Source organism: Manis javanica, chromosome 3, assembly GCF_040802235.1.
Source record: "Manis javanica isolate MJ-LG chromosome 3, MJ_LKY, whole genome shotgun sequence".
Classification (NCBI taxonomy): domain Eukaryota; kingdom Metazoa; phylum Chordata; class Mammalia; order Pholidota; family Manidae; genus Manis; species Manis javanica.
The window spans coordinates 33,107,671-33,126,424 of NC_133158.1; the positions used below are offsets into that span (position 1 = coordinate 33,107,671).

The window sequence follows — 18,754 nt, forward strand, 5'->3', positions numbered from 1 at the left end:
GGGAAGACTATACAAGAAAGCAGCCCTGAGGAATTTCCATTAAACAAACAAAAGTTTGCATCTCTTTTGATCTTCACTCCTCTGGAAAAAATATCTGCTTTTCTTGTCAAGCATTCCCACCAGAAACCTAGGTGAGAGACACAACAGCCCAAGAGCCAAGCGGAGGTTCCAGTAGGAAGGCCCAGGGGCTTAACTTGAAATAGCAACATGGAACCTTTGTAAAGGCTGCTTCCTGCCATGGCTGCAGGGGCCATTTCCTGTGCTTCTAATTTTTCCAGGAGAGGAAGAAGCGGGGAGAGACCAACAATGACCTGTTTCTCGCAGATGTGTTTTCCTACCAGGGGAAGTTCCACGAGGCCGCCAAACTGTACAAGAGGAATGGGCACGAGAACCTCGCGCTTGACATGTACACCAACCTCTGCATGTTTGAGTATGCCAAGGTAACCACCCACCCCCGGGCCAGGCTGCCAGGTGGGGGCCGCCAGTGTTCTGACGCTGCAGTGCCCCATTGTTTACCCCAAGAGGTGGTGCAGATGGAAAACAACAATGGCTTCAGAAAAGGTGTGGGCAAACTGATAAACTGGTTGAAGCTGACCTAAAACTGACCTTTGAGGCTGAGACACCAGTGGGATGGAGTAGGACAGCTCAGACCTTTGTCAGTGCCAGAGCTGAACGGCCTGTGAGTCTGAATCAGGACAGTCCCTTTGTAGAGGGTTCAGGGCTCAGGGCTTCAGGGCCGTCTCCCACAAACTCTCTCGAACCTTTGTTAGGAGCCACTGAGTATCAGTGTCCTCAGGCATGAGTAGGTTCTCCCATCGTCACCCAGGACAATGTGGTTCACTCCAGCCTGTGGTTTCCTGAGCACCTGCTCTGTCATTGGTACTGGGCTTTGCACTCGCACTCTGAGATGCCATGACAGTCCCTGCGCCCCAGTGCTGGCACAGTGTGCCCCCTGTCGCCCCAGTGGGTGCAGAGTGGCTCCCACATCATCTGCACAGTGATAATGGAGATTTCCTCTTGCACTTGGAGGGCTTCTGTTAAGGTTAGTCCCCAACAGGTCTGGGTACTTGAGGGAGAGCTTCCTGGTACATGCTTCTGATGGTTTGTGTGAGAACAAGTCCCAATCAGGACATTGGCAGGTTAGCCCAATGCAAGGTGAAAGACCCTTGGGCGCATTGAGAAACGAGGCTCTGACCTCCACGGAGTTGCCTTTTTAAGCTGCCTTTCCTGCTTATGTCAGAAGAAGCTTCAGAACATTATTGAGTCATCAGCCACAACCAATTAGTAGCTATTAATAGTAATTATCTAACTCACAAGTTCAAGATGGAAAAAATCCTCCCCATTTTTTACCTCTCTACTATACCCAAAGATGGCTGTGCTGCTTTATTGTCCTCCATCTGTGAGATCCTGGGGCTGAAGGTTGTGTCCGGGTTACTGTGACATGGCCCAGGACTTTCTGGTCCGCAGCACCTGGGCGAGAATGGGCCCCAGCCTGTCTTTTCACCATGGTGGTCCCTTTACTCCTTCCCTCAGATCCCAGTGCTTCAGGTCCCCCCACTCTGTCCTCTTCAGCCTCTTCACCCTCCTCAAATACTCCCCTCCCCCACAAGATTTAACACTGCTTTCATACTGAGAACACCTGAATTAGTGTGTCTCTTTCTGGGAATAACAACCTTTAACCTAAAGGGTTCCATCCAGCAGCATTTAGGCATTAGGAACAGCTGCATGTGGTTGTTCAAAGGGGCCCACAGCCCTTCCTGGCATCTCTGAGTGCTGCCAGTACGTAGCTGTGGCATAGTAGACCACACTTTGACTTGGTGTCCATACAGCGGTCCTTCTTGAGTCCTGGTCCTTCTTGCGGGTGACCTGGGAAAGACTCTTCAGTTTGCTAATGCCCTTATTTCCTTCTCAGAGGGTAACATAGCTACAGCGCAGCTTAGTTCTGGGAATTGCACAAAATGTTTGAGGCAGCGCTTTACAAATGCCAAGCTGTAGAAAGTTTAGCAAGCTGAGAGGGGCCAAGCGTGACCCAGAGAGGCCATCTCTCAGACCTTTCCCCAGCCAGCCCCACTCCTGCCCCCTCACACCTCAGGTGGGCTTTGTGGGCCCACAGCCTCCCACCAGAAATGCAGCCCATTTACGCACTCCATCTGGTCTGCTTCTCTGTGAAGGTAAATACTCTGGGGGTTGTTTTTGCTTTTAGTTTTTGATCACAGTTCCAAGTAGGTTGGTTCTGTTTCAATCCTCCCCCCGCCCCAAATAGTCTAAATGTGAGGAAATGTGTACATACACATTATGTCAGGGTGGGGGGAGATACAGTGCTTATTAACATGGCATGTTTTTGTTTACTTGAAAATTGCTTCCCAAGATTCAATCTGGTTTTCAGAAAATTTTTAAATTACATTCCCACGTACAAATAAATTGTATGCTTTCCGGATAAGTGACATGTTTATATGGTGATAAAGGGAATTATAATGCTCTTAACTCTTATGTGGTATGTCCTTATCAAAATCACCAAGCGTGGGAACACTGTTTAGTCTCATTCATCGCTCAGCACAGCCCCTTTCTGTCCACTCCAGGACAAAGTCTTTGCCATGGCCCCAGATAACATGTGAATTTGCTTTGTGGAACCAAAGAACCTTTAAAACCCCATTTTGCTGAACCTTGAAGGAGCCTTTTAGACTCAGCTTCAATTAGGTCAGAGCTCTTGGAGCTGGGCTGTTGGGCCGGAGGAGGCTCCTTCAAGCCTGTGGTCTGCGCCTGCTGCTCTCCTTGTTGACATCGCAAATTTATGTCTCGCTCTTGGCCTCTGACCCTTCTCATTACAGTCACCTCGAGTCTACTGAGCACTCACTTTGAAGGACATTTCTGTTCCCTTACGACGCCTGTTTTCTCCAGCTGTTAACCTCATTTAACCAAGCAGGTTAGCAGTTTCTGGCTTTGCACTGGCATAAAGAGTACGCATTGTAATAGCCCCTAAGAGTGGAAGCTGTGTCTGTAGTGGCCCAAACTAGGCATCTTCAGATAGTCAGTGGCTGCTTTGCAAGCCCCTTCTGCTGTGTGAACTCCAGAGGACCAAGGGCCAGCAAGGTGGGCCTGTCTTCTACTGGATCCTCAGCATCCGAGTAGATGATGCTCCTTCTTCCCCTTAAATGGTTCTCTTAGGCCAATCTATTATTTTGGGGGCTGCACAATTACTCTGAAAGCAAATGGGAAAAAAAGAGAGCTAATTGTTCAAGTGGGTTTTTGGCATACATTGACTGTACTTTCCTGACAAATGAATGCTAATCATGGGGAAGGAAGAGCTTTTTTTATACCTTTTGAGGTTGACACAGCGCACTCTCTGCAGGTACATTATTCCTAAGACAAACCACTTCTTTACTAGTAATGCAGATCTGGGCTCTAAGAGCTCTCAATTTCCCTTTTTCAAAAGCCCCACCTTTAAAAATGTCATCACCAAAGCTACCAAAGCTACCTCAACTATGGCACAGTCCCATATATGTACTTTGGGTAACTGTCCTGAAAAGAGGTGATTTTCTGAGGCTGTTTCTTATACATTCCAGGGCCAAACCAGGAAAGCTGGGTGCAGCCCTTCAGAGGCCCACTGTTGTGGTGGAAGGAACATAGGCCTCACTGCCCGACCCCTAACCCTCTCTGCAGGTCCACAGGCCTCTCTCTCTTCACAGGTTCCCGCCAGGCCTCTTCCTCCTGCCTCAGTTCCCCCGTGATCTCCTGCTGTCCCCACCTCTGCAGATCTGATCTCAGGACAGGTTCTGATACCATCCAGTTGAAAAGTAATTAACCAAAACCACTTGTGCTCCTTATCTGCCCTCAGCAACTAGCTGGGGGCAGAGCCAATGGACGAGCTCAGGTGACAAATGTGAACCGAATCAGAAAACAGATGAGAATAGCCCTTCCAGTATGGTGCTGATTGCAGGGAGGCACAGGGGGCCTCTCCTCGAACTCTGTAAGTCATTTTGTAAATTTAAGTTTAGGGGACCACGTGCTCAGCCTCCCTGGGGCATGTGGTATCCCTATGATGTGAACCAAGGTTATAGGTCTGAATATGAGCTATTGTGCAACCAGGTGATAGAGTCATTATAAAGAAGTAGTCACACATACACTGAACTCTATGTGAGAGAGAGAGGGACCAAGTGACCCAACTGTAAACCCTCCACACTGCAGAGTTTGTCTACAGCACTGCAAAGTCAGGAAAATATTGTTTAGCTGAAGAACAAATGTCCATTAATGGGAAGGGCAGGAAACGCTGGGGGCCATAGTCCTTGACACTCTCCCCGTACCCAGCAGGAGCACCTGTGGGCGCCAGTGAGCACCCCTCCCTGACACCTGGACCTGCCCCCAGTCAGCCTTGCAGGGATGGGCTCGCGCCTGCATCCTGATTGCCTGCTGTAGCCAAACAGCGCCCTTCCTTGCTCCAGCTTTCAGCAGCCTGATGTAATGCTGGCAGCAGGAAGTTCTCATCCGGAGTGTTTTTGTTTGTTGTGCTTCCTCAGGATTTCCTTGGATCTGGAGACCCCAAAGAAACAAAGATGCTAATCACCAAACAGGCTGACTGGGCTAGAAATACCAACGAGCCCAAAGCTGCTGTGGAGATGTACATCTCAGCAGGAGAGCACGTCAAGGCCATAGAGATCAGTGGCGACCATGGCTGGGTTGACATGTAGGTTTTCAGTCCCTGCCCGAAGAAGCATTTGACAGCCTGTCATGTCAGGTCAGCTCTTGGTTTTGGCTGACAAGGGAAAAATAGTGTTTCTCTAAATATCTAATCCAAATGTGATAGTGACTAGGTTTCAGGGAGACACAGATTAAATGAGACAGTCGCTGCCTTTGGGGAGCTTAGTGAGTCCCTGGGGGACAGGGTGGCCGGGAGTGGGGAGCAGGAGACACCAGGCATTGGGATTGGGGCTGCCATTCCCTGAGCCCCACTGTGAACCAGGCAGTGCAAAGCTTTGCAGGTATGTGGTTCTCCCTACCACACCCTAAGCGTTGGTGTTTCCATGAGGAAACCAAGACTCAAGGGCCATGTGACTGCACAGAGCCAAACAGCTGGGTGGTCGCGGAGCTGAGCTTCAAACTGACATGGCTGATCTCAGTGCCCATGGCATGTATAGTGGTAGGAATGAAATAAGAACAAGAACAGTTCTGAGCGTCTTGGGGATGGAGACATGAATCCTCAGGGGAGGAACTGTGGGGCCTTCTCCTGGGAGGTAGTCTGTGCATGCAGAGCCTTGACAAGTTTCAGGAGGTGGAGATGGGAGGAAGTGGAAAGGCATGTAGGCCAGAAGATCAGCACAGATAGCATGGGTGGCTGGGACAAAAGGTGTAGGAGTGGGAGGGTGATGGACAGCTAGCTGCAGACGGGGCTCCAGGCTGGCCACACTGGGAGATTCATCCAAATCTCACTAGCAGGTAGACCAGGGAGCTGGCTAGCGTGGCAGACCAGGGGCAAGGGTGGCTGAGGGAATGAAAGATATGGGAGAGCCAGAAGTGACAGGACCCAGCTGGACAGGGTGGTGGGGTGAGGGAGGTGAAGGCCTGTCTGAGCTCTGGCCTGGAGGTTAGTCATGCCACTCGCCAAGGCGGAGAGAGGAAGAGGAGTGGGCTTGGGGTGGGACAGCGCTGAGAGGGGACAGAGTCTCAGGACCCTCCCGGCATCAGACGTCCAGGGGGAGGGCTTTCGTTTCCCATAGGCAAGCGGGCTTCATGCTTACACATGCGAGCACAGATTTTGCCCCAAATAATTCTTTCACGGAGAAAGCCACATAGTTAGGGCCTTGCTCGCTCTCGTTTTTCACATCACTTTCATTTGTAACTGATATGCATAGGTTACCCTGGGGAAACTTAAATAGCTCAGGAAAGAGACACTCAGCATGTTTTGTCCCCTTTCCAGGTCTGGCTGTAAAAGGCTCCTCTCCTCGAGGGACATTCACTTTGATGGGGGGTGGGGGTGGGGGGCCTAAGGGGTTGCCTGTGCCACTTTTCCCTAAAAATGTGTCCTTTCTCTGCTGAGAAGTGTTATTTTTAGATGCCATTATTATTCTAAGTACAGATTGACAGGCCTCCCTGAGCTTGCCTGTCCCTGAGCCGGGATCTGTTACAGCTGCTTCCCCTGCCTTTCTCACAGAGAGCAAGCTGGCTAGAACCCCTTTCCCCTGGGAGAGCTGGCTTTACTCCAAACCCCAGCCCGACCAGAGGGAACAGGCATGCTCCATCCAGCCTCCATGCCCCCCAAGTATGGGAGGGCCTGTCCCCCTGGGAAGAAGTGGTGAGACAGTGGTCTTGGGCCCCTCACCGAGGCCAGCGCCTTGGCCAGAAAGAGAGGCACCGTCAAGATTTCCTGCAGGCTTTTTGTCCTGAGCCCAGGGCAGACCCCGCACATTGCTCTTCCCCTAGAGAGCCTGTCGCTGACTGAATTCTCACACCTCTGTCTCTATTTTCCTTTAAGAATTCCTGAAACAGTGTGGAAAGAGCCCCTGCCGCTTCCTGGCTACAGGGTCTTGGGCAGGTTGCCTCACCTCTCCTAGCCTTCAGTCTTCTTGTTTGTGGTATGGGACTAATAGTAGCTCCTCATAGAACAGTGACGATCCAGTGAACTCACACGGGTGAAAGCTCCTGGCAATGTGCTTGGCACTAGACTGGGAGGTGAAAGTAGACATTCATTCCTATCTCCACAGCCACTGCCTAGATGAGTAACTGCTGGAGGTGGGGGGACAGTGTCCTTTAGCAGGCAGCCTCTCCCGGTCACTGGGCAACTTCTGGAGTACGTAGTCACTCATTTATAACCACGCAGGGAGCACTGAGGCCTGGTACCACGTGGAGCACTGGGCTTATCAGTATGAATGGACACAGAGCCTCCCTGCAGGAGACCCAAGTGCCGTGGCACTTCTTTCTGTCAGGCTTCCCCCATGGGAGTCCATCTCCTCTCCCTGCTCTCACCTCTCCAGATTGATCGACATTGCTCGAAAGCTGGACAAGGCTGAGCGGGAGCCCCTGCTGATGTGTGCCCACTACTTCAAGAAGCTTGATAACCCTGACTATGCTGCCGAGATTTACCTGAAGATTGGCGACCTGAAGGCCTTGGTTCAGCTGCACGTGGAGACCCAGCACTGGGATGAGGTGAGGGCAGAGCATGCCTCATGGGGCAGGGGCCTAGGCCTGAGCCCTGGGTCACGCAGGTTTGGATAGGGAGCAGCTGCCCTCATTGTGGGCATAAACATTGGGCTGGCAGTCAGGAGATGCCCTTGAATTCTCTGAGCCAGAACATCTTGAAGGGATTTCTGATACTAGCTTTCCATTTATTCGTTCATTCATTGATTCCGAAGAGCTTTATGGACCGCTGGCTTTGTGCCAGCCTGTGATAGCCATCAGCGCGGTGGGTTAACACAGCGGTGCTCAGTGTTTGCTGCTCATTTGAGCTGCCTCTGACCAGCACCGCAGGCTGATGCATTGCTGATACAGACACACACCTGTGTGATATTTAAAACCTGCTGGTGGCATTTTCTGCCAAAGTGCCCCCCATACTTTCCAGATACAGGCTGCTAGAGCCATTTTAGGGGCCTGCTCCTCCTCCTCCTCCTTCACCACCTGCCCCCAGACCTGAGCTCCTATGGCTTGAGGGGCAGGTGAAAAGAACTGGCCAACAGCAGAGATGCTGGGATGAGGCTGGCAGAAGCAGCTGACATGCTGCCCCCTCTGAGGCTTGACTCTCACCTGTCAGCTCACTGGCTACCTGTGCCCTGGATTGCAGTTCATCCCCAAGAGTATTAGGGGCTGTGCCTGTGGGCCTCCTGGCTCCCCCCACCCCCTCCATCCCACCGCCGCTGCTGCCCACTGTGGTCGAGTTTACAGAGCCATAGCAAGGCCTTCTCTGGGAAAGAGCTGTCGATCTGACTCTTGTCTCCCCTCTGAGTGGCTCCACTTGGTGAAGTGACAAGGTCATTGATGAGAAAATGTGGGGCCAGGGACAGAGGCAGTAATGGCTTCTCAAGATAAATTTGTTAGGAGATTTTTCAAGCAGCATAAATCAGAACCACTCAGTCCTGGCTGTGCATCAGGCAAACTTTCTCCCTGTTACCACATGCTGACCCCTGTGACTCATTTCCGGTTCTCCTGGCTGGACAGGTGGTTCTGGGGCTTAGATAAAGCAGTTCCTGGTCCCATTCAGCACCAAGTACACAGTCAGTTTTGACAGCTAATAAGCAGTGACGATGATAATGTCAATTCTGTTTCCTTAGGTGTTGCCTACAATTAAAAGAAATCTGTTTGCAGCCCTACAGGCGCCCACGCAAACCCTCAAAATAAAATGTTTCCGATTCTGTGCCGCTTTTGTGGTCCAGAAACAGACTGTGTTGTTATTGAATCCAGTCACTTGCATATTGCTGTTAATTGCCTTTTGTTTTCAAAGAGCTGATTTGTTTTTGCATTTCTGGGGGTGGTGGTAGGGGGAGGCACTCTCCCCCTCTGAGTTGTCAGGCTGGCCAAATATGACATCTCTGATGGACTCAGCCAAGTGCCATGTTTTTATGGGGGCTGTGAGGGCTGCTTTATTAAGAATGCATTTACTCCTTCCTCTAGGCCTTTGCTTTGGGCGAGAAGCACCCCGAATTTAAGGATGACATCTACGTGCCGTATGCTCAGTGGCTAGCAGAGAATGATCGTTTTGAGGAAGCCCAGAAAGGTAGGTCACGTGGACTGGCACTTTGCCAAAGGAGCAGGAGAAGGCACTGCCAAGACACACATTTCATCCCCTCTCATCATAGGTCCCCAGATCACATGTGATGTGTTTAGTGGGGAAGGACTGGGTAGGAGCAGAAAGAACATGGGCTTCAGAGTTGTGTCCGTCACTCACTTGCCTCAGGACCTTAGGTTGGTCCCATCTCCCTGAGCAGAACATGTGCACTCAGATGTATTTCCCTGTTACTCCTCACCACAACCCTCTGGGGTAGATACCGTTTCATAGATGAGTAAACCAAGATCGGAAGAGGTGAAGGGATTCGCCTCAAGTCCCACAGCAAGGAAGTGGCAGAGATGAAATTCAGGCCAGGATGGGGTAGGGACTAAATGAGAGACCTCCCCTGCCACTTTTCTTTACCTCCAACAAAAACTTGAGTTCTGTTTCTGGCCCAGATAAACAAGGTGTCCTCTGCTGCTTGACATTTCCATTGGTAGAATGGGCTGCCCACCAGGTATGGCAGTCTCTGAAACAACAGCAAAAGAAAGAATAGAACTTTAACTGGTAATAATAGTTTTAACATGTGACTGCCTTCTCTGTGTCAGGCACTGGCTGGGCACTACGACATAACCTTGCATCTCGCCAGCATCCCTGAAGAGACACAGAGGTTAACTGTGCCCTACAAAGTCACAAAGCCAGAAAGTGGCAGAGCCAGGATTGGACCAGGATCTGTTTGCCTGGGGAACCTGATTCTTGACTAGGTTTTGCTGCCTCTTTGGGAAGTGTTCTAATTGCAGCAGGGTGTGTCCTATTCCATAACATCTCATTCACACTTCTATATGGTAACAGTTGCCACCTCCGGACACATTGCTGAACACATGTCTCCTTGCTGGAGCTCCTCAGCTCAGAGCCCCCACTGAAGGACAGTGTGTTCTCTACTGCTTCAGCATTTCCAGAGCACCCAGTTGCTGAAGTATGTGCAGGTTTGGGCAAAATACATCAACCTATCCATCTGTCTGTGTCTGCCCTTCCAAGAATCCATCGCCATAGTAACTTGGTACTCAGACAAGAGATTGGAGATGAGATTCGAACAAAGGCCAGACCTTTTCCTTCTTGAAAGCAGAAGATTTGGATCATTTGAGTGCCCGCACATGGGCAAGTGTCACAGCTAGAGGTACTTCCCTGGCAGCCTCCAACATCCCTAGGGGCTGGCCACATAGTAGGGACTCTGGAAAGTTCAGTTAAATGGAGATAGGAATGATTGAGAGAATCTTTGCTTATGCTCAGGAATGCTTGGTTGCTGGAACTGAGCTAGATTTTTCAAGGCTGTCATCACAAAGCTCTCAGTTGAAGATACACCAAGATCTTGAGTTGGGCTGATTCTGTGACCTTGGGGTTTGCCACTTCACCTCCCTCCTGAGAGCCTGTTAAAAGAGCCTTCATAAGTCTGTTGTGACTCTTCATTGAGGTAATGAGTAACAAAAGCACTTTGTAAACCACCAAGCCCATTACAGTGCCACCTGTTAGCATCCCCCTGGGAGCCACAAAGCCCTTGGAGTGGCGTGGCGGCAAATCCAGAGGTCTGCTGCCCTGGAATTGAGCACGGCTTTCCTCAGGTTTCACTATGCCTTTCCAAAGTCGGTTGCCTTTTCCCAGCCAAAAAGGAGTATATCTCACTGTACTTTTTTCAGGATGTAGCCTCGGTTATTTTTAGTCTTCGGCCTGAGGTGCGTGTCCCAGCAGTGAAGTGCTGCGGCTGCTGCGATGAGTGTCCTGCTCCCGCAGCCTTGCCTCTGACTCCGAGCTGTGTGTGCTTGTGTGCCCCTGCAGCGTTCCACAAGGCTGGGAGGCAGGCGGAGGCCGTCAGGGTGCTGGAGCAGCTCACACACAATGCCGTAGTGGAGAGCAGGTTCCGCGATGCGGCCTATTATTACTGGGTGCTGTCCATGCAGTGCCTCGCTGTAGCTCAAGGTGAGTAAACATCAGCTGCTTGAGACTGCTGCTTCTCTCCGGCTCCTCTCTGGCACCAAGATAAACATCGAAAGAGCTGGACGTTTTAATGAAAGCCCTGGGCTTATGTATTGGGTGTGCTGTCCAGAACTCCGTCTTGTAGCAGTGTAATCTGGCGGGTCATCTTTTTCCAGTTTGCCCATAATTTTAAGGATGGCATGAGGGCTGTCCTGGGGTATGGTTGGGAGCTCCTGCCCAGTGTTGCTAATTCAGAATGTATCTCTCCCTTGCTACCCGGGGGCCCATAACTGGAGCTGGGTGAATGTGGTTTAAAAAAAATTTAATTAAAAGATGAAAAAGAGATCACTTCACAATAATGCTGTTCAGATCCTCACTCATCTCAGACCAGAAAACCATTGCAATGTTGCTTTCTTCCCCGGGCCTTCCCATGATGTGCTGAGGGAGTCCTGGAAGCAGAGGGGATGGGGATGTTCTTCACTGGACAAAGGCCTGCAGGCTGGGGTGGGAAAAGCACTGGCCCCGGAGGCAGCTAGGTACCTTGTAACAAACAAGCCACAGCTCTTCCCTAAGCTCTACCTCCCTGTGGGGTGGGGGTAATCCTGCCCTGCTTCCTTCCTAAGGCTGTCTGAGCCTCACAGAAGCTGTGGTTATATTTGCAAACTGTCAAGTCCAAGTGGAAGGTGCCATTTTTTCTGTTCTGGCCAGTGGGCTGTGCATTTGATAAGGAATAACAAACACACAGGAAGAGGCTTGAGATGAGCATGAATGAAGTTGCCATCTGCCCACCCTGCCCACCAGGTGCCTTTGGCATGTCTGAGTACTAGCAGTCACCCTCTTGCTGCAGTTGTCGCTCCCACCCCCACCATCCCAGGGGCATGACCTGCTTGGGTATAGCCGTGATATCCGGAGGACCTGTGGGAAATGTCCTCAGACTGTTCCTGGCCACGTCACCTGTCTCCGGATGGCCCCAGCCCCGACATAGAGCGCCTTTCCCATCCCCGCACTCTGCTGCCCTCCCCTCTGTAGGCCCTGTGTCGGGGGAGAACTGACACAGGCAACCATGCCCTTGCCTCGCCCTTCCTTCCAGACACAGTTTGACACGTCTTCTCCCTCCTGCCCTACCCCCCACCCCTGCACACCACAGATCCTGCCCAGAAGGACACTATGCTCAGCAAGTTCCACCACTTCCAGCACTTGGCTGAGCTGTACCATGGCTACCATGCCATTCAGCGGTACACGGTAAGGTGGCTGGGAAGGGGTGCCTGGTAGGGATGCTGCCTACTGAGCTAGGGGCACTGAGCTTGTCCAAAAGAGCAGCAGACCTCTGGATGAAAATGAACCCACTGGTCAGGGTGACCTGCTGAGTAATCCTGGTCTCCTGGTACACAAAATTTGGAACTTGGATTTCCCTTGATTGGCTCTTTGACATAGAGTGAGCTGTGGGCCTCTGAACTGGCAAGTCAGAGCTAGGATGGGCCTCTCCAGTTGCCTGCTTCAGGTTGGGATGACTTGGCAGACCCTGGGTTAGCCAGACAAAGTCCTATCACTAAAATAATCAGCATAGATATTCCACGGGGACCTCTTTTCTAGATGGGTGAAGGCCCAGCTCTAACCGAAGGCCCCAGGTGCCTCCCTGGCCCAGCTGCTGACTTGCTCTGTGACTCGAGCCATTTGCTTCCTCTCTCTGGCCCTCAGCTTATTTCTCTGTAAAACAAGAGGGTTGGCTTGATCTCCGGAGACTCAAATAGGTCTTTTTAGCCACTCCCTGGTTCTTTTGATTAAGTCATTTTAAATCTAGCTCCTGATATTGGGGAATAGGTGACAGGTTGTTATCAACCTGCTCATTTTGTGGGTCCTCAACCACTCAACAAACGTTGATTAAACTACAAGGTGAGCCTCTCTTGTGCTGCTCAGCAAGGGGGACAATATCAATAATGAACTTTTATCGAGCACTTACGTCACACATACCGGGCAGTGTGCTGAGGGCTTTGTTATATCAACTCAGTCAGTCCTCAAACCTTGCAAGATATGTGTTATCATCCTCATTTCACAGGTAAGGAAACTGAGACTCTGGACAGAGGCCTTCTATTGCTAGGATTGGCACCCAGCCTCTCCCTGACCTCTGCTCTCATGGGAGAAGGCAGACCCCTGGCCTCACTTGCCGGCTCTGCCACCTGCCCTTGGGCAGGGTGTATACCTTCCTCAGTGCCTCTCTTCTTCCCTGCAGGATCGGGGTGCTGACAGTATCTACTCGATGGGGTGGTTGTGAGGGCTAAATTAGTTCAAAATGGAAAAGCACTTGGAGAACGCCTGGCACAGTGACCCTAGATGACTGTCAGCCATTCCTGTGCCCCGTGCAGAGGCTTCAGACCCAGTGCCCATGGGCCTGCTCCCCCAGAGCAAGCCTCTCACAGTTCTTTGACCATCTCAGAGGCCCTGCCTTCCACCCGGGGCATCTCTTCCCCTTCCTTGGTGCCAAACTCTCAGCACATTCTCTGCCTCTGGGGAAAGCCTGGCAAAAGAGACTCCTCTGGTCAGCTCTGCCTGGACCAGCTGTCAGTCCATCCCCACACCAGGGCCAGCCTCAAGGGGCCTCACCTTGCCTTACAGTCTTTTCAGGGCCCCTCTTCTCTATTAGATGCTCACCTGGAAAGAAGCCACCCAGAAAAGACCCCAAACTCAACTCAGGCTTGGAAGTCAAGACCGCAGCTCAGCCTTGATTTGCCTCAGCCACCTTGGAGCCCAGCTCTTCCTCTTGCTCTTTGTCTTCTGGTCCGTCTGCAGCCACGGGCTCTCCTTTATGTCACATCTAAGCGCTGCTCCAGGACCTACATGCCGCTGTGAGCTTGTGGCAGCCCCACGCCAGCAGAGGCTTTGTTGGGCCATTCGACAGATGCCTACTGTGTGACAGCCCTCTGCCAAGGCCATGGGACACAGTGGTGAACAAGACATTGTCCCTGTCCCTTAGGAACTCACAGTCTAGGAGATTCCTTCTTCCCTCAAGGGAGAAACTTAGAGGACGAGGGAGACTTCGTAGAGGAGGTGATCCCTAAGCTGAGAGGAGGGAGATAGTAGGAATGGGACAAGTGAGGAGGAGGCAGAAGAAAGACATTCCTGGCCAAGGAACAGACTGGAAAGGGAGCCTCAGACCTCTGCTGAGATAATGGCTCCTTTCCCAGCGGAAAGGTGCTAATCCCAAAGACTCCTCACCCTACTCTGTTCTTCTGGGCTACTTCTAGCTTCCATACCAACTGGAATATAACCAGAGGCAAGGCTTCTCCCTGACTCTCACCCAGAAAAGGATGCAGTCTCATGTTTTCTTGGGTTATTGGAACTAACAAAGGCTATAGAAATTCAAGTGAAAACTAAAGAGAGAATACTGGGCTCAGAATCAAAGAAGAAGTATAAAGTGAGTCCTTATGAATTTAGGCCAGTTAGGGCCTACGTCGTGGTGACTCAGTGATGAGCATGGCCTAGCAATTAGGAAGCACCACTCAAGGAGGAGGGGTTGCTGCCTGCTTTGGTTTGCACACAGTATGCCAGATTTCTTCAAAATACAGTGTTCTTAACCTTTTATGGATCCCTTCTGATAGAAAATCCCCTATGGTCTACTGTGCTAAGCTTCCGACAGCCTCTAGGTACAGGAGATCTATTCATTCAACTAATGGATGTGGAGTGCCTGTCTGTCAGGGCCTGAGCCAGGTGCTGGGGGTGCAGGGCTGAGCAGCTGAGGAGCGCCACCGCATGTGCACGTTTGGTGGGCGTCAAGCAGTCAGGCTGTTGGACCACAGAGATGAGGCATGTGATTTCATGCTAGAAGGGGTTAACTGCCTCTGTTTATAGGCATGCTACATCGTGGCCATGTACTAAATTGCATAAAAGGTCTTCTCTTTTAGAGCTAATTGGAGACAACTTGAGGTCAGGGAAATGAAACCATTACCAACCCCAGAGGGAGTGCAGCTTGGGAGAAAGACGTTCTTGGGTTTTACAATTAGACCTGGGTGTGAATCCCAGCTCTGCTCCTTTCTAGCCTGCTGACTTGGGCAAATGATCTCTCTGGGCCTCAGTTTTCTCATCAGTACAGTGAGGATAAAAATGCATCTCTCAGAGGATTGTGTTAAAGACCACATGAAGCAGTGATATAAAACTCCCAGCACACAGTAGGTGCTCAGTAGGAGGATTCACTCTTTTTATTGCAATAATTCAAAGTGACTGGTGTTGGCCTTTTGATCTGGCCCAGCAGCTACTCAGCTGAGGAATTCCATCCCTGTTTGCTTTTCTCACTGCAGGAAGAACCGTTCAGTTTGCATCTTCCCGAAACCCTCTTCAACATCTCCAGGTTCCTACTGCACAGCCTGACCAAGGACACCCCCTTGGGCATCTCTAAAGTGTATCCTTTCTCTCCCCCAACCCTCTGTCCCACCCCAGTAGTCTAATGGCCCCTGAGAATTATTTCCAGAGCACTTTACTGGCAGAGCCCTCCCTCTCTCCAGCAGCCCTTAGGGAAGAGAAAGAGCTAGCTTGCTGCTGCTGTTTTGCTGTAGAAGATTCTCAGCCAGAGAGGCCAGAGGGCCAGTGCCAAGAGGAGATGAGTTTTCAGGGCTTTCTGGGCTGGGCCCAGCAATGGATCTCTAGCCGGCACTGTCCAAGCCCGCCCTCCCAGAACCACAAATGAGGGTGTGACTGAAATAGGAAGTACCAACTCTTAGGGCTTGGAATCTTGGGTGCTTCCCTGGAGAGGAGATGGGGGAGAGCTTGTTCAGCCCAGGTGGACGGAGCACCTGTGGATGGAGCGGGGGCCAGGCACTACGGGACAAAGAAGGGGAGGTGAAAAGTGTCAGGGCTTGGTTCAGTGGGATGTGTGCTGTGTCCAACGGTGGAATACAGCTAGGGTCAGGGCCATGGGGTCAGGGAAGGCTGTCTGGAGTAGGTGAGATCCATCCATAGGCTGAAGTGACCAGGGAAGATGGTTGAGTAGGTATTCCAGGGAAACACAAGACACAGAGACAAAGTGAGCATGGTATTTGGGAGGAGACGAAGCTGGCCCCAGATAGGAACCAGGCTGGAGAGACAGCAGCCTGAGGCCTCCCTGTGAATTGACCTCTTCTTCCCTGGCCAGTGAGGGACACAGTGGGGCTGTAAGCAAAGAAGGGGCCTAAGGGCTTGTGCTGCAACAAACTTCAGGAAATGACCCAAATCTTGAAGATTCTGAAAGTCACAAGAGTTATAATCATGCCCTGTCCTCTTCTAAACCTCACTGTTCTCAGACCCTTCCCAGCTCCAACCCCACCCTCTGTCTGTGAGGGAAAGGTCCTCCCAGGAAAGGGCTCAGAGGTGCTGCTTGGTGAGAACTGGCTGCTTCCAAGGGTGTCAGGCCCATCATTTGCATTTCAGAGGAAGTTCCCCCAAATCAAGTGATACCTTCATTGGCTGACACCCCTGCAGAGGAGTGGTCACAACCATAGTTGTGAGCCCTCAGAAGGTGCACTCAACCTTTCCAGCAAGTTCTGTTCAGGTCAGCAGAGTTTGATTGAACCCCTACCCTGAGCTTCACCCTGTACTGTCCACTGGGGACCTTGAAAAGGCTCCTGACCTAGTTTCTGACTTGGAGGAGTCACAGTGAGACACAGACAAGGAAACACCTCCAGATGACTGCTGGGGTAGCAGGTACCACACCAGAGGCATGGAGGCAGGAGCATCCGTGGGGAGAGCAGGGAGGAGGAGGGAGCTTGGGCCCACAGGGTTAGCTGAGGCTGCCAAGGAGAAGTGGGAAGGGTGTTCCTAGGCAGGGGAGGGGAAGGAGGGAAGCCTGGGCCTGCCCAAGGACAGCCAGCATCGGAGATGACTATGGGAGATCAAGAACAAAGGCTTGGCCGTCACAGACTCAGGAGCTCCTGGGAGGGCCTCAGAGAGCCAGGGATGCTGCCACTCAGAATGGCTGTGGCCTTGGTAAAGCACAGGTAGCGAGCAGAGCTCTGCACCCAGGGGACTTTGTGAGCTGACCTGGGGTGGCTTCCAGGCAGTCAAGGACAGGCTGTATCTGGTGGGGCTGGAGCAGGAGGGCACTAGGTGCCAGGCATCATGGGGCCTGGCTGGCAGGCTGGATGAGGCGAGGGAGAGTCATTTTGGCTAGGTCAGGGTACAGGATGAGCCATCAGCACAGTCAGGGAACCTAAGCTAGGTTAAAATATTAATGGAAGCTGCACTGTCTGTCTCTGGAAAAATCCTTGGGCCTTGACATCCGAGAAATACACTTGCATCCACAAATGATCAGGGCAGTCCTCAGGCTCCTGCCCATGCCCTCCTGGCACCAGCACAAGCTCTGGTCGAGCACACGGTTCACCCCGAGGGTAGGCAGTGCCAGCTCACAGGCCCCAGGTGGCCTCTGCTGTCCTTAACCCTGTAATTGGCAGGAACACGCTCTTCACTCTGGCCAAGCAAAGCAAGGCCCTGGGTGCCTACAAGCTGGCCCGGCATGCCTACGACAAGCTGCAGGGCCTGCAGATCCCTGCCAGGTTCCAGAAGTCCATTGAGCTGGGCAGTCTGACCATCCGCTCCAAGCCCTTCCATGACAGCGAGGTGAGGGCACTCCCCCCTCTGGGTTTCCTCCTCCTCTTAGATGTCTCTTGATACCTTCTTACCCAGCCTGGGTTCCCTTTGAAAGGTGCCACTCTGCTCTTAGGGCTCTGCCCTCCTCCCCTGCCCAAGCCATGGCTTGTCAACTCATTCTGCTCCTCTTTGTCCACCTCCTCTCTTCTCCACTCAGCCTGCTGTGCTCTGGCTGCAGCCCCGGCCCCCTAGAGACCCAGAGCCCCACCCTCCCTCACTTCCTACCTGAGGCTCTGTCTGTCATGGCTCTACCCACGCTGCCCTGCCCAGAGGGTTACCAGCATGCCCAGAGGGCCCGCCTTCACTCACTGGAGGAGCCCCCACCCACTTCTGGAACCAGGCTATTGCTCCCCAGCAAATCCACCCCACACATCTGCAGCCTGGTCTCTGCCCCCTCCCTCTCTCCTCAGCCCAACCAGCCACTGTCTCCTGCACAATCCCCTCCTGCAAGCTCAGCACAGGCCTGGGTTCAACTCCTAGCTCCACCATTTCTTAGCTACACTTCAATCTTTGGGAGCAGCAGTTTCCCCCCCGTCAAACGGGAACACCTATGATAGCTGTCCACCAGGTGGCTGTGGGCATACATGAGCCACACAGGTCGTATGCTTAGCACAGAGCCTGCCTGCTCCTAGTAAGTGGCTGGTACATGGTGGCTACCATTGTCATTCCTGTCCAAACAGTGCTACTGAGTCCAGCTGTGAGGAGGCGTCTGGGGTGGAGGGCAGGGACGTGTGCCCCCCAGCCATACCCATTTGGCCCGTGGGCAGCTGTGTTGCTTCTGTTTGTAGGAGCTGGTACCTTTGTGCTACCGCTGCTCCACCAACAACCCATTGCTGAACAACCTGGGCAATGTTTGCATCAATTGCCGCCAGCCCTTTGTCTTCTCTGCCTCTTCTTATGGTGAGTCCCACACACGTGGACAGGGTAGCCACTGAATGGCTGGGTTCCCTTCACTGCTTATTGACCACATGTGTCCTCATCTGTGAATTGGGGTCAGTGTGATACCCATCCTGCCTGATGCACAGTCACTCAGGGTTCCCAGAGACGGGGCCAGTGCTGCCTGAACCTGAAGTACTCACACCTCAGAACCCAGTGGGGTGCTTTGCATAACAGAAGTGGCCCCGCAATAGAGCCCTCTGGTCAGGCATTTGGTCTGGGAGGCTTAGAGGGCACCTAAGTCCCAGGTTTTTCATGTAGACAAAGGACCAGAAGCCCCTTTGCAGCAGTTGGGCAGAGGCCTCGCCTCTTTCCTGGGAAAGGATCCCATCCAGCTATTAGGGGGAATAAAGAGGGATGAAGACCCCCAGTTCTCAGCCATGTGCACATGCACACACACCCGCTCACCCCTGCTTGCTTTTGGGAGGCCTGTCGTTGGGTGAGGAAGGTGCTCTGTGATTCCGCCTCGCCTCCTGCTGCCTGGTGAGAGCTGCCCAGCCCCACCTCCTGCCCACACCGGGCTGGCCTGCCGGCCTCCAGCCCCAC

General features: G+C 52.2%; 1 protein-coding gene across 4 annotated transcripts in view; it reads left to right on the forward strand.

The window, feature by feature from the left end:
- IFT122 (intraflagellar transport 122) overlaps nucleotides 1-18,754 on the forward strand; it is a 67,615-nt gene that overhangs the window by 45,648 nt on the left and 3,213 nt on the right. For 3 of the 4 annotated variants that reach the window (XM_017647350.3, XM_017647352.3, XM_017647351.3), the window contains exons 17-25: nucleotides 279-440; nucleotides 4,515-4,681; nucleotides 6,966-7,137; nucleotides 8,596-8,698; nucleotides 10,523-10,663; nucleotides 11,808-11,902; nucleotides 14,953-15,053; nucleotides 17,077-17,242; nucleotides 18,061-18,172. In XM_017647350.3, coding sequence (XP_017502839.3) covers nucleotides 279-440; nucleotides 4,515-4,681; nucleotides 6,966-7,137; nucleotides 8,596-8,698; nucleotides 10,523-10,663; nucleotides 11,808-11,902; nucleotides 14,953-15,053; nucleotides 17,077-17,242; nucleotides 18,061-18,172 — 1,219 coding nt within the window. Of the gene's footprint in view, nucleotides 1-278; nucleotides 441-4,514; nucleotides 4,682-6,965; nucleotides 7,138-8,595; nucleotides 8,699-10,522; nucleotides 10,664-11,807; nucleotides 11,903-14,952; nucleotides 15,054-17,076; nucleotides 17,243-18,060; nucleotides 18,173-18,635; nucleotides 18,749-18,754 lie in introns of those variants that run through there. The other variant, XM_073231064.1, reaches the window with a different exon arrangement.